The 15,203-nt window shown below is 49.4% G+C and overlaps 1 protein-coding gene across 2 annotated transcripts in view; it reads left to right on the top strand.

The window, feature by feature from the left end:
• Positions 1–661: 661 nt before the first annotated feature.
• LCP2 (lymphocyte cytosolic protein 2) overlaps positions 662–15,203 on the top strand; it is a 39,178-nt gene continuing 24,636 nt past the window's right edge. Inside the window, exons 1-3 of one of the 2 annotated variants that reach the window (XM_059699164.1) lie at positions 662–974; positions 5,895–5,957; positions 10,213–10,259. In XM_059699164.1, coding sequence (XP_059555147.1) covers positions 897–974; positions 5,895–5,957; positions 10,213–10,259 — 188 coding nt within the window. In that variant the 5' untranslated portion in view covers positions 662–896. The remainder of the gene's footprint in view (positions 975–5,894; positions 5,958–10,212; positions 10,260–15,203) is intronic. The other variant, XM_059699163.1, reaches the window with a different exon arrangement.

The following is a 15,203-nucleotide window of genomic DNA, read 5'->3' as shown; positions in this document are numbered from 1 at the left end:
CTAGTCTGCCCCGTGCAGCCCCTCTCTCAGAGCTGGGCCCTGGCTCACCCACTCACTCACAGAGACCCCTCTGGCAGTAACTCTCAGGGGGCAGCTGAAGAAATCTCGACTTTATCCTTGCAGGAGTGGGAGACCTTTTTTCTGCCAACGGCCATTTGAATATTGATACCATCATTCATGGCCCATACCAAATTATCAACCTAAAAACTAGCCTGCTATAGTTGGTCAAACATTTAATTAACTCACCCTAATGCTTTGGCGGGGTCAGACCAAATGATTTCTCTGGCCTTATACGGCCAGTGGGCCGGACGATCCCCACCCCGGCTAGAGAGACCGAGGGGTGGTTGGAAAACATGAAAAGGCCCTGCTGCTTCCCCCGGCAGTTCACTGATGTGGGAGATTGTCTATATTTTAGGTCAACTGTCAAAATAGATTTTCAACTGCAAAGACCCAGGCAAGCAGGAATGTGGTGTAGACTTATGGGTGCCAGGAGTTTTAACAGAAACGTACTTGAACTCATGCTGGGGTCCAAGTCCCCTTCATGCCACTCCCACTGGGCTGGGTGGCTGGCCTTGGGGAATTACCACCCGAGGCTCGCTCGGCCTCTCCAGCGGGGAGCTGGCTTCCTTGTTTACTTATTTAGGGCCCAGCAGAGGAAGTGGTAAAGGAAACTTGCTGAGTCGTTTTCTGAGAAGAGACCATATTTGTTCGCGGAGGAAGCGTTGCTTTCTGGGATCTGGCTACGGCAGAAAAGACGTTGGCTCCAACAAGGCTGCTCCAGAGGGTAACCGGGTGTGGGAAGAACCAAGGACACCCCCACGCTCTGGATTGGGGTTCTCTGTCCATGGGTGCCGCACCCATGCTCAGCTTGTGAGCGTCCTCCCCGGAGAGCAGCCATGGCCTTGAGAAATGTGCCCTTCCGCTCTGAGGTCCTGGCCTGGGACCCCGACAGCCTCGCCGACTATTTCAGGAAGGTGAGCCTTGCTCTTTGGTGGTGGGGGGCTGGCAGTGCCCTCGGGGAGGGCGGGGGGCAGCTGGACAGAGGCTTGAAGGTGGTGTCCAGGCAGAACGCAAAAGGCATGAAAGATAGCAGCGAACTTCAGCCTCACAGCCACCTCGCCAGTTGGGCAAGTACCGTTAGATATGCCTACACCACCGAGTGTTCCCACAGTAAGATCTGGGGAGAAGGGAAGTCCTCCAATGAATGTGTACCTACTGTGTGCCAGGGCTTGAGCTTGTGCTCTCCAGGCACTGTCCCATCTCACACTCTCCAGGGCTATTTAACAGGGTCTGTCCCCTGGCTCGGCTGCAAAATCAGCGCAGGGAGGTTAAGTGGCCCAAAGCCCCAGGGACTACATGTGACAGAGGCAGGATTCCGGTCTGTCGCCCGTCTGGTTTCAAAGTCCAAGCTCTGAGATGCAGAACTGCTCTAACCCCTAGTGAGATCAAGGCTCCTTATTAGAAAGGGAGAAGTGGTGTCCTGGGCGGGGGAGGGGAAGGCCGTGATGAGCATGCCCGAGGCAGCAGTCCTTGTTCATCACCCTGAAGGAGGGCTCCTCGCGTCCTTACGTGAGGCAGCCTCTCCTTGGAGCTTTATGAGGGTCTTGCCAGGCAGGTCAGAAAACTGGTATGAGCCCAGGTTACAGCTGGGGAAACTGAGGCTCCTGCAGAGGAAGAGGCTCAGCCAGAAGGGTCAGAAGTGAGCTACGGCAGAGCTGAGACCAGAAGGCTGTTGTCCTGCTTTCAAGCATTGGAGATGCTCAAGATCCCCATGCTTCGTCATCTGCTGGTGGGACCACAGGTCGCATAGCGGCTTGGGCAGATCCCAAGCCACGTGACTCAGGGATATTCTCTTCCTGTCCAAGGGATATGGTGTCTTGTGAGGGACATCTGACCCCTTTGCACCTGCCCCTGAGGAGGCTGGCCTCAGATTCAGTTGACACTCCAGACCGTCATACAGATGAGATTTTAAAGCCGAGGCCTTAGAAATCATCTAAGCCCACGCGCTGTCTTTCCTGGGGTAGTTCAAGCTCCCGAGGTCACACAGCCAACCCTGGGGTCTGTGTGGCCCTGAGGTGTTTACTGTCACACTGCTCTTCCCCAAACTCAGGAAGAAAAGTCTGAAAATGTTGAATCAGGTGTGGCATGATTTTTTTTTTTTTTGCAGTCATCAATAACATTTTTATTTTCAGGTACAGCTGCAACTACACAAAACAATGAATTTTTTAAAGACTGGTTTCATTTCGGGATGGCTTCTCTTACATAAGGAAGTATTCCACAAGCGATTTTTAACAAAATAATGAACTCAGAAATATCTAGTAACTTTTAAAGATGTACTTATTTTCAAATCAGACTACAACCGAAGGTTACAAAATAATCTAGATTGCATCCATTTTTTTTTCCTGTAGTAGAAGGAATGTGTATGATAAACCTCTGATACTATTCTAGAAACAACACCCAGGAACTCTGCCTTACTGGGGTGACTTTAAATTATACTGTTTTCAATGGACTCTACAGAAAAGGCAGCAATTCCTAAGGGCATGACTTTTCCTTCTGATGGCATTTCAGTCACGTTTTGGAAAGGGTACATGTTTTGGGGGTGAGATTGGGGGTAGGCTTTACCAACAGCAACACAAACACACAGTACTTCCATTTCTGCAGATTTCTGAAACAATCACAAACTTTGCTGTTTCCTTCTCACCAGTCAGGCTAAATTTATGTTTTTTAAACGTTTTATTAAAACACTAAAATTCAAAAACATCTAAAGCACCTAAGATTTCATTTCCAAACTACAGTATCTAATTATGACTGCTGTTGCTGCTTTTTGTGCATCTCCTTCCTGTTCTTTTTCCCTCTAAAAGGTCATCTCAACTTAGGTTTCAGCATTGTGGTTGCAAAGATGGTTGGGAAAACTGACTTCTGAAGGCTATTTCTGAGTGTTTTTTTTCTTAAACGTAGACCAAATGAAACAGGGCGCCCGGTGAAATTTGCCAAGATTTCTATCAAGCGGCATGCTAGCTCAGTAAAGAAAGGAGAGAAGGGTTGCGAATGAGGGAGGGAAGCCAGGGGGCAGGCCGGGAGGCACAGATAGACTCCATCGCCAATGTGAGAAGAATGCACAACCCAGCCCAGCCACAGAAGAATCCATGGTCAAGTTCCCCTGGCACAGGGAGATGGGCCCCAGGCCAGGGCTGATTCAGGGAGAGGTCTCTGCCTGAGCTGGGGAGGGGGAGAGCTTTCTTCTTGGAAATCCCACACCCCGGGTCAAGCCCACAGCACCAGCATAAAATGACCGAAGTGGGGAATGAGGAGACTGCAGGGCCTCTGTGACCTGGAAGTCCCCCCAGAGACACAGATAAACACCCTTTAGGTCCTGAGCACTTCAGTCCCCCCGAGAGAAAATACCAAATGGGGATGGATCTTAACCATCAAATCTCCTATTTAAAACCCTGATTGGCCAGCCCAACTTCTAATGAAGCAGTGATATCAGGTCCCCTTGGAGCTACCTCTCCAGCCAGCTCTGGAGGCAGACGTACCTCGGTTTGAATCCTGATTGTGCCACTTGCTAGCTGGGTGACCTTGCCTTCGTTACTTGACCTCTCTGTGCCTCGGTTTCCTCATCAGTATAATAGATATACTAACAGTAACTAACCTCGTGGGAGTGTTGGGAGGATTAAAGGAAGTAACGTATGTGAGGCATTCAGCAGAGAGGGGGCTATTGATGATTGAGCTTCCATTTTTCCTGCTCTAGTTGCTGGCCCCCAGCTGAGAGCCCAGGCCCAGGCAGACTGGCAGGTTCTTATGTCTTATTGTCCCAGCTACACAAGTAGCTCATCCTCTGTCTGGAATGCAAGCCCCCAAGGAGGACCTAGGCCGTGGTCTGTACTTCTTTAACCCCTCCAATTCCTTTTGACGTGGGCCATGCAGTAGAGAAGGCCTGGCTCAGAGCCATGAGTTCCAGTCCCAGCTGTGTTCCCAGCTCACTGTGTGATGTTAGGCCCCAGACTTAGGCCTCTCTGGGCCTCGGTTGTCCCATCTGCAGCACCAGGTTATCTACTCTAGACCAGTGCCAACTAACATTGGGTGCTCATAAAAGCCATATAAGTATTTACTAAAAATATAGATTCTAGCGCCCAAGCCCAGATATTGTTAGATCAGAATCAAACTCCCAGGCAGGCCCCAGTCTGCAAGGATGTCTGTCTATCTAGAGTTGAGGTCAGCATTTTGCAAAATCAGAGGTTCATCTGACAACGATGACAGTGAAAATGATGAATTAAAGGCAGCTGACTCTTCTAAGAACCACTTACAGCTCAGAGCATGTAGATAAGAGGGATGCTGCTTGCTTTCCACACTGATCTCTAAATCAGCTTTCTAACATTCATCCTACCCTTCCAAGCCAAGAGGTTACAACAAGTGTGCTTACTTCTTAGTCTTGTCGGCCATAAGAAAAGGTCACGATTTTAAATCTGTACCCAAAGAAGGCTGCCACAAACTGTGACACACTTCTGAGGAGATCCTAAGATTCTCAAGGACAAACATTTAGCCTTAAATACTCCATCCCTACACAGCAGATTAGAGATATTTCCAATGCAAATGCATATGCTGTTGAAGACAAGGTAACACAGACAAGTGATAGGATTGTTGATTGATGTGACTTTTTAGGAAAGCAACCGAGACCCTCAAAATGATCATCCCTGTTAATCCTATAACTCTGTTCTGAGAATCTAACTTAAACAGTTTCTCTTAACACATTGCACACCAGTAGTTTTATTGCTAGCTTTACCCAGTGGCCAGATAAGTTTCTATTGAACAAGTACAAAAAACGTTTTACAAAGTACCATACTTTACAAAGATATTAGCTAGTAAGAACATGTAATAAGTAACTTCAAAATGCAATGGGTATTTAATGTTAAGGCGCACCTTCAACATTTATGTAAAACACTGTGTAATACGAAAATACGCGAATGCTCGTGATCCACCTGCAGTGTGTTAAGTAGAAGAAAATGAAAATGGATGCAAAAGAATGGCCATGATGTCCTCTGATATGATCTGGATGTGTATTAAGTTGCACTTAAACTTGTTCACTTTACTTATGGCTAAGTTATAATGTTATTAACAAATACGGGACCATTCCTGACATTAAAAGCTTGACCTGAAGCCTGACTCTCGCCTCTGTCACCTACTCCCCGTGGAGCTTCCTACAGGTTACATGACGCTCTGCGCCTTTGGCTCTCCATCTGGAGAAGGCCAGGATGAAATGACTAGGATTGGTTTAAATACTAAGGACAATGCCTGCCATAGAGCAAGGGTTGGATAATTTCCAGCAGTTGCTCTTATCATTATTGGAGCAGCAGTTTGGTAAACAATCTAAATGTTTAGCAACAAGAGATCAATGAAACTAATGTTTAAAATAAATTTGCAATAACATGAGGCAGTGCTTATATCGCCTGAGGGTCATTGTGAGCAAAAGCCAGGCTCACAAGATTGAATATAAATTATAACCCCAGTTATGTTTAGAAATATGCTCAGAGTGAAAGCGTTGAAGGAAACACACGGCCATGTCCACCGAGCTTGTCTTTGGGTGGCAAGACAACGAGTGCTATTTATTTTCCTCTTCCTGATCCTCTCCACTTGCAGAGTAGCCTTGAAGGCCTCTCTTTCTTAGGGGTTGGCCCCAAAGCTTTCGACCGAGGCAAGTTCTCCATTTCACAGAGTCCCACGGGATTAGTGAAAGCAGGGCCGAGGCGGGGACGGGCCCTCTGTTAGACAGGGGAGGGAGCGGGGAGTCTGGCTAGCCACAAGTACCACAAATTGCTGAGCTTCTGGGCCAGGCAGGGGAGGGGAACCAATGGCATGAGCCTGCCACTGACAGCACCTTCCTCTCCTCTTCGCAGCTGAACTACAAGGACTGTGAAAAGGCCGTGAAGAAGCATCACATCGATGGGCCACGGTTTTTGGTAAGTGCTGCTGGTCCGACACGCGGAGGCCAGAGCTGTTCTGTACTTTAACCAATGGCTGCAGGGTCAACTGGTCTACCTGTCCTTGAGGATGCCCAGGACCAATGCCTGTCTCCAGGATCCCCATACAACCTTTTGTCTTCTTCAGGGGTTTTGTCTGAACCCTGCTCTCATCACCTCTGAGGATCCTCCTATTTAGGGTGCCTCCCACATCTTTCACTGATACTAAGGTACATTCCAAAGTCAGAGGATAAAGAAGAAACCCAATATAGTTAAAACCACACACACACACACACACACACACACACACACACACACACACACACCTTGAAAATCTAGTCAAATACCACCCACACTTTGAGAAATCCAAGTCCAAGGGAGAAAAGGCCATCTGGGATGGAGAACAGGATTCTTTTTTCCCATCTCTCATTCTGGGGTACATGCTCATGGAGTGGAATCAAGAGTGGGAGCACCTCATTATTTCAATTACATCTCTATTTCTTGCTACTAAGTTCACGGTTTTGTGCCCATTAAACACATGGGCTATGGCTCTCTCCACGGCATTATGTTGCATACCACTTCAAGTGGAGACTAAGAGGCATCTGCATATTAAGGACTAAGCCTTTGACTGGAAGGGATGCAGATCTAATGGTGGGGACAGAGGCACTGGGTGCTGGTTGGGGATGTGGTCTGAGCATTTCCCCTGAAATGACACCTTTGCCAATGGGTAAGAGAGACCCTGACTACATACATGCATCCCCAATCTTCTTGAATCCTTTCAGTGATGGTGAGCTCACTACTACCTATAGTCATTGGCCCACTTCTGGGCAGCGCTGAAGTCTCAGGCTGAGACCAGACCTCTGTCCCTATAGGTCTGAGTTTTGCTTTCGTGTGTCATGTAGGACATGTTTATTCACTGACCCACGTACATCACTTCATTCATTGACCCATCCATTCATCGGACAAGCATTTCCCTGAGTTCTTTTTACACACCAGCCATTCCACGTGCTGGGAATAAGGGATGGTTAAGGTGTGACTTCTGTCTTCCAGAGGCTGGTTTTAGCTCAGAAAGGGAACTTTAGGCAGGCTCCCACCACCTCGTTTGCAATTGAGGAATAATGCACAGGGGTGTGATGGGATTTGTGCAAACGCACCCACTTTAGCAATTGGACTCAAGTACACATTTTAATGCAGCCGAATACTGCATGAGTTTTTAACAATGCTATTTCTCCATACTGAGCTTTTCCCCAGTAGAACTCCTGGAGTTTTGTTGTTATTGTTGTTCTTGCAAATTACTGCTAAACCCAAATGTTCCCATCTGGCGCCTTTAGCACTGAGAACAGAGACCTACTGGGGCTGAGTGGGGAAGGGGTGAGACATCCCTGAGGACGGTCCTGGTGCCCTAGCTCACCTTGAATAAATATTTGCCCGCTGAGCGTCCCCAGCTCCCTCCTCTGCTAACCAGCATGTTGGACTGGGTGGCGGTCCCTTCCAGCCTGTGGGTCTCCCAACACCCCCCAGGGGAGTTTCAGGCCTGTTAGGACCTGGCTGTTTCCTGGGTTGAGAAATGGTATCTGAGTCACTTTGTCACCTCTGCTCCAATATCTGGGACCTGCAGACCCGCTGCATATTCTGCTCATTCTATAAATGGGGAAGGGGACGGAGGGTGCTCAGACCCAGGAGAGCAGGAAGCAGAACCCGGTGCCTGTCCCGGCAGCCGGGGTACTGAAAGGCAGCCTCTGTTGAAATCCACCCTCCACCCCAGGCGCTCCGGATACAACTTGGGCTCTGATCTGAGCTCTATCTCTTGTCTGTCACTCCTTCCAGCTTTATAGTATCCAGGACCATTCTCCATTGAAGGCAGAGTGAAAGGCCCGTGTGGTGTGTTCTTCCCTCCCTCCCTCCCTCCCTCCCTCCCTCCCTCCCTCCCTCCCTCCCTCCCTCCCTTCCTTCCTTCCTTCCTTCCTTCCTTCCTTCCTTCCTTCCTTCCTTCCTTTATTCTTCTGCAGCATAGGAGCTACCAGGTTTCTCAGATCTGTTTTGCTACCATCTTGTTTCCTTGTGAGAAGGGTGAGACCCTGTCTTTCCTCCCAGTTCCTGGCCCTGTTCTGAAGGGCTCTTCTTCCCTAACGTTTTCAGCTCTGTCTCCAGCCACGCTCACCTCCACCTCCTCCTTCCAGAAGGTTGAAGAAAAGGAAGACGTGCACTTAGGGAGGTGTGTGGCTGCACGTAACAGGAACACGATCACAGTGGCTCACACTTTCTGTAGAACCAATGCTGTGAAGAGAGTCCCCTCTTTTCCCGGAGTCCCCTCGGACACATCAGGGTTTATCTTTCTCAAGTGGTAGGAAGTTCAGAGGTGGGCACTTGTGGCTGGTGATCTGCCGAAGGAAGTCATTGAGAACCCAGGCCCCATCCAGCTTATGGGAAAAGCCTACGGCTTCTGTCCTAATGGCTGCAAGACGGCTACTCTGTCTCCAGGCATCACATCTGCATTCCAGGCAGGAAAAAGCGGAGGGGGCAGGGGGCGGGGGGGACGGGCAAAAAGTAAAAGATGCAAAAGTGCATGGGGAATGCATCCTCCTTGTTTTCAGGAAAGCAGTAACTTCTAGAAGCTCCACCCAGTAGGTCCAGTTCATCACAAATATTATTTCTTCCTTCTTTCCCTTCTCAGTAGGCCTCAATTATCTCTCCGGCCATACTGGGTCCTGTGACCTCAGCCATCTGCAAGAGAGTCTAGGGTATTGCGTATTTTGAGCAGGACACGTTTGTCGCCCTGAACGAAATGCAGGTCCTGTGAGTGAGGAAGAGAGAATGGACACAGGGCAGATAAGCATCAGTGTCGCTCGGGCCACGTCGTTCCCTCCACGTGGGGCCAATCTGCAGCTTTCCTCGCCCCTCTGCCCCTCTGGAGGATACACTCAGCATAGAGTCATATTCCCGCAAAGCCACAAGTCCACCGCTGAGTCATCGTACAAGTAGCCCGGCGTTGGCCGAAGGTGTTTGAAGGAGGTGGGGGAAGGGATCGCATCACGTAGCAAAACTGCCCAGTAAACACCTCTCATCTTTCCTCCCAGTTCCTGGCCCTGTTCTGAAAGGCTTGCTCTTCCCTAACACCCGCTGCTCTGTCTCCAGCCACGCTCACCTCCACCTCCTCCTTCACTCTCTTCCCGGAGTCCCCTCAGGATATGACCCCGGCTTAGCCAACCGGAAGGTGCTGGCCAGCCGCCTGGTACTCAGCCCCCAGGAGGCCCTCCCTCATCATGCCGCACTCTGGACATGAGTCCTAGTGCATCCCTGGGAGGGGTGGGGTTTGGCAGAGGACACGCCACTGCTCAGTGATACTGAAGAAGATGAAGACGAAGATGAAGATGAAGAAGAGAAGTTCAGTTTAATGGAAAGCCTGATTTTTCTCAAGAATCTTGGCAGATGCCTGTCCCAACCCCGCTGCAGGGTCTGATGAGGGGCCTGCCTGACTCCAGAGCTCCCGCCCAGGCTCTGGCCTCCGTTGGAATGCCAGTGGGGCCCCTTGGGCTCAGCATTGGTTCTACAGAAAGTGTGCCCACCCTCTTCTTTTCTCTTCCCAATATTGCACCCCTTAACCCCCTAAGCCTCAGTGCCTCATCTATAAAATGGGGTTCCTACAATACAGAGTGGATGTGAAGATTAATGAAGGTGCTATAAGGCAGAGGTCCAGTTCATCACACATATTATTTTTTCCTTCTTTCCCGTCTCAGTTCCCTCAGGAAAGCCTCTTTGTCACCTCCCCACATCTAGAGAATTCTATCAATAAGCCTGGTGAAAGAGGCTTTCGGGGTGCAGTGGCGGCATGAGGCCCAGATTCTTTCTGCAAGTCGGCCTCTCACAGCTGCTCAGCTCATACAGAGATTGAGGGGCCCTGAAGTCTGGGGTAAGGGCCTCAGACGGGAAGAGGTCATAGCATGACAGATTCAGCCCACCAAACACATTCTGTTTGGCCCACAACTCAGCGTTCATCGTGCTTGTTTAAGTCAAGATTATTTGTCAAGAGAACTCAGGAAAGGAAATGGTGTTCCCTTTGAAAAAGGTAGATCCAGCAACACCAGGCCCACAGGCTTTTATGCAACATCTAGAAGCTGCCCACTCTGAGTGGGTGGGGGGGCGACCTCTTCAGTGTGCGCAGTCCCCACCACTCCCTGCTGTCTCACACCTGACTCTACTCGCCTGGCCCAGGGCCCTGCCTGTGGGTTGTAACCTGCCTGTGTCTTCATTTCAGAACCTGACAGAAAATGACATTCAGAAGTTCCCTAAGCTCCGGGTGCCGTAAGTATTCCCCCTGGTTCGTTGGGGTGGTTTGGGGAACAGAGGTTGGAATGGGGAGCTGAGTCAGTGATCTCTCACTGTTGGTTTGAAGCAGGAAAGAGAGCAAAGGCCAGGCCAGGGTGCGGGGAGGAGAAGTTACGCGACGCGTTGGGAAAAGGAAGTAGCAGGCGCAGCCCAGCTGGCACGCTGTCTGCTCTTGCCAAAGACAAGCCCACCCTGCGCCATGTCTTCATTTCCTCTCTTCCCAACGCGTGGCTTGGGCCTGTGGAAATACTTCCAGTCAAGTGGTCCGAGGTTTCGCTGTGGCGTCATCACAGACTCCGTGATTGCTCAAGTTTTCTGGACCTTGGTCTTGAGCTCAGTAAAAGGAGAGAATGAGCTCAGCGTGAAGAATGGCGAAGAGCATCATTTTGTCTGTCTGAGCTGACTGCTTGGGAACGGTGGCAGGGAGGGGCACTGTGTTGAGGAGAATCCCCGGGGAAGGGCGACATATCCATTACTGAAGTCTGGCATGGGTGCTGGAGTCTGACATGGGTGCTGGAGTCTGGCATGGGTGCTGGAGTCTGACATGGGTGCTGAAATGAGAAGTCCGGCGTGCCTAGCACACCGTGTGCGTGTTCTCTCCCTCTAGTAAAGGCCCCACACCCTCCAGTGCTCCCAGGAGCCAGGCAGCTGATATAAATGTGTAAAATGACCAGGTTGAAAAATGCAAAGCCCTACTGATTTTTTTTTTCATTTTACCACCTTTGTGGTTTTTTTGTTTTGTTTTTTATTGTTTTTTTTGTGTGTGTGTTTTTAAATATTGATTTCAGAGAGGAAGGGAGAGAGAGACATATCTATGATGAGAGAGAATCATTGATCAGCTAGCTGCCTCCTATATGCCCCCCATTGGGGATCGAGCCCAAAATCCAGCCATGTGCCCTGACCAGGAATCCAACCATGACCTCCTGGTTCATAGGTCTATGTTCAACCACTGAGCCACGCCAGCCAAGATCATTTTACCACCTATGAATAAGACATGGGTATGGAGACATATTTCTTCTCTATAAGAAAAATAATAGCACAATAATGATGATAACTGAGGTAATCAACACAGAGCCTCATTGGTGGTGAACAGTAGGGAGTGGTGGAGATTGTGGAAAATCAGAATTATATTCTCCACCCACAGAGAGCAGCAGCTACTCAGCTCCAGTCAATGTGGACCCAAGAATGCTCAATCTCTGAATTTACCAAACGTAGCTAGACAGATTGGTTTTATTTGATTTATCTCATCTTTAAATGTTGGCTCAGATGTTGTTAAATACTGTGAAAGTCTAAGTAAACATATGTATGAGCTAGATTTAGTCTGGGGGACACAAGTTTGAGACCGGTCCTCTGGGCATTCTCTGAGGTCCTTTCTCTTGCTCCAAGGGTCCCAGAGCTCATACTAATAAAAGGGAAGTAGGGCAATGGAGTGGGAGGCCGGGAGGTCTCTAGTAAGTACGACTGCTGGAGAAGGTCAATTAAAGGAAACAGGACCCTCAGGTTTCCCTTATCGGAAAGGGTGAAGGAAAAAAGAGATAAGGATTTGCCTTCTGTGCTACCTATCTCCTCGGGCAAGTGTTGTTGAAGGATGCTTAATCTCCCCCAGGGTTTTCTCTAACTACACATAGCTCTATAAATGAAAATGAAATGGAAAATTCAGTTCCTCAGATACTAGCCACATCTTGGTGGGTGATAGCCACATGGAACCGGTGACTACTGTATTGGAGGGTGCAGACAGGATATTTCTATGCTTATGGAAATATAATGCTGTAGAAAAAAATATCATAGTTCTATATAAAGAAGAGAATTTAACACACAGGGGTCAGAATTGGTGGCTGGCCAGCCAGAGCCAGCCTGCAGGCAAGGTAGGTTTGATCTACATGGTGTTTTAAATCAAAGTATGTTTTATAAAATCTGGCTTCTTTAGAAACAGACAGAAGCCTGGGCTCATGTTATAATGTGGGAGCAGTCAGCTGGATCTGAGTGTCTACTGCCCTGTTTAGATAGGGGGTGTGCTCCCAAGTTCATTGAGGTCCTCACCACTCCCTAAGGTGCTCTAGTCATTTCTAGCATAGGAATGGAAACTTTCGCTTTCTGAACAACAAGAAGTAATGAGGCCAGATTTGCACTCCCACCTGAAATAACCAAAAAACTAGATAAAATACACGAAACAGCAGTTTTTAAAACATGGGACATCAGACAATGAGAGATGGAAAGCGAATGTCGTGGTGGTGGTGGTCTCCATGATTGCTCCCTGATTTGAGGGAATCTCCAGGCCATGGCAGGGGTCACAGGTGGAGTCTGCTGAACTCCTTGAGTTGAGGGGACAGGGCTGAGGGTCCAGAAGGCGAGAGTTCACTGAATGCGGATCAGAGAAGAGAGAGCTGCCCTGAGGAAATGCCCTGGGGGACTGCAGGGTCCCTCTGCAGCAGAGTTCTCATTGGAGCAGGCACATGGGAGACTTCCTGAAAAGAACCACCCAACATTAGAGGGAATAGTGTCCAGCCGCGGGGCTGGACGTGGCACCTTTGTCTACCGGCCGGACTGGAACAACATCCAATTCATAGTCACTGGGGAGGGTGCACAGAAGGCCTTGCCTCAGTGGTGAGGGTTGATTAGCTATAGTCTAAAAAATGCCTGTCCCTACCTAGTGAGTCTTAACAGCAAGACTGGAAAAGCAAAACAAAACAAACCACACACACAAAGCTCGGAAATACTGATCAGAATACAAAAACATCCATCACCCAACAAACTACAGGTCACAACGTCAAGCATCAAATCAGAGATGAATGCGTACACAAATCAGCAGAAAAGTCTGACCTACAATGAGGAGAAAAACGATGCATGGAGACTGACCCATAACTGACACAGATGGTAGAATTAGCAGACAGGGGCAAGATAATGGTGGCCCATATGTTCAGAAAGTTAAGTTGAGGCTTGAGAAATAGCAAAGGACTCAAAGAGAACCTTCTAGAGATAGAAACAATAATGTCTGAGATGAGACATGCATTGCTTGGGATTAACAGCAGATTAGACACTGCAGAAGAAAATATCAGTAAACATGAAGAATCAGCAATGGAAACTATCCAAAATGAAACACAATGCTTTATTAAAATAAAACAATAAAAAGTATCAAGGAACTGTAGGAAACTTCCAGTAGCCTAATAGGTGTGGAATTACAGTCCAAAGGGAGGAAAATGTAGAGAGAACCTACCTCAAAGGGTCAGTAGGAACGTTAGAGGAAATAATGCGGAGACAACAAAATGCATGGAGGAAGGGTCAGCTGTTCTTATTATTTTATGCAAATTCCCCATGAGCAGGATATCAAAGTTTTACTAATTATCCTATCCTGGTAAGCGGGTGGGGGTGTATGTGAAGGAATAGAAAGGCGTGGACTTTGGAGCCAGGGACAGCCAGGTTCGAAAGCTGGCTCGGCCTGCTCCAAGCTGGGGCAGTCACCTTAACACTCTGGCCTCGGCTTCCTCATCTACAGAGGGGGAAAGAGCCAACCCTCAGAGAAGTGGGTTTTCAGGGAGGCAGCCCGAGTCAGGTGCCTGGTGCCGTACTTGACACATATCGATAGTCACTACTTACTCATTCCCATCGCTTGTCCGTAGGTGCATTTGCCCTGATCATTACCCGAAAGGCCTGTGAAGGAGAATTTGTGTATGTGCAACAGACCAAAACACAATTGTGTCCTCTGAATCTACTTCCTTCCCCCGATTAAAAAGTCAGTATTAAGCAGGTTTTGTCAGAACACCCATGCTGGTGAGAAGGGTTTTCTCTGTCTGCAGTTGTCGTCGGTCTCTCAGAACACAGTGTCTCCCAGAGACACCCCAAATTCTGTAATGGGGGACGGGTTTCAAATAGGAAAATGGAGCCTCCCTATAGAGAGGGCCTAGTTCAAAACCAACACACAGCTGAGCAGGAGCTGGTAAGCCAGCAGAGTGCACAATAAAGTCTGCTGATGGCTGTTGGGAGGTTATTTTAAACCCCATATTGTAAGTTTTATATTTAAATCCACAGGGAGGGCCAACGCCTTGCCTGAGGTCACAGGGTGGGCTCTGCCTCTGCCCGTGGGCAGGACGCTGCTGTCAGACTCTGGGTCTAAGGTGACCAGGAGGTGCCAGACTGGCCCCTAGGATGCAACGAGCAAGGGTGCAACTGGACCAGACTAGGTCACGGCAGGATGTCACCTGTTGTAATGGCCTAGCTTCCTACTGGAAGGTTCAGCCCCTCTTTCTCAGCCAGTGAACCCCTAAAATGAGAAAAAGAAGCGAACTATGTCTACCAGCTGCCCAGCCCCCTCCGCCTCGCTCCCTGGCTCTGAGTGAGGTGTGAGGTTTGTGGGAAGGAGGGGGAATGAGTCACCTCCGGCCACTCACTGTCACTTGGTCCTCTGGGGGTGTGGGAGTGGAGGACAACTTACAAGGTTTGCACACAGAGGAAGCCACCGCCTTCCTGCCCTGTCCCCCCGCTCCCCAGCGTGGTCCCAGCTGGCTAGGAAGGTGTCCTCTGAGGCCCACCAGAGGAGGAGGACCCCAAGAGCCCGGGTTTTGCTGCAAACCAGAAGGGCAGGCCCTGCCCCGCTCTCTCAGCTCTTTGCTTCTCTTCTGGTGGGGGCCTGTGGTTTGGCATTTCCTTCCTTAGCCTCCAGCCTGGCTGCTAAAGATACTGGTGCGAAGCGACACCTCCACCTCGTAGAGAAGGAGGTCCTTCTAGGATCAAAGCAGCTCCGTGAGTCAGAGCCCAGCAAGGCTCTGCAGGACCAGGTCGGGGGCGGTGAGGTGGGCCGCGCCACCTTCCCCGGGTCCCTGCTGAAATGTCATTTCAGCAGGAGGCCTGCTCTTTCTCAACTGCACTGCACCCTCCCCGGCACCCTGTCCCCACCCCATTTCCCCCCCCCCCCCCCCCACGGTG

This window comes from Myotis daubentonii, chromosome 5 (genome assembly GCF_963259705.1).
Source record: "Myotis daubentonii chromosome 5, mMyoDau2.1, whole genome shotgun sequence".
Taxonomy (NCBI): domain Eukaryota; kingdom Metazoa; phylum Chordata; class Mammalia; order Chiroptera; family Vespertilionidae; genus Myotis; species Myotis daubentonii.
The sequence above is the reverse complement of the archived record's forward strand: the minus strand, read 5'-3'. Positions and strand labels throughout refer to the sequence as shown.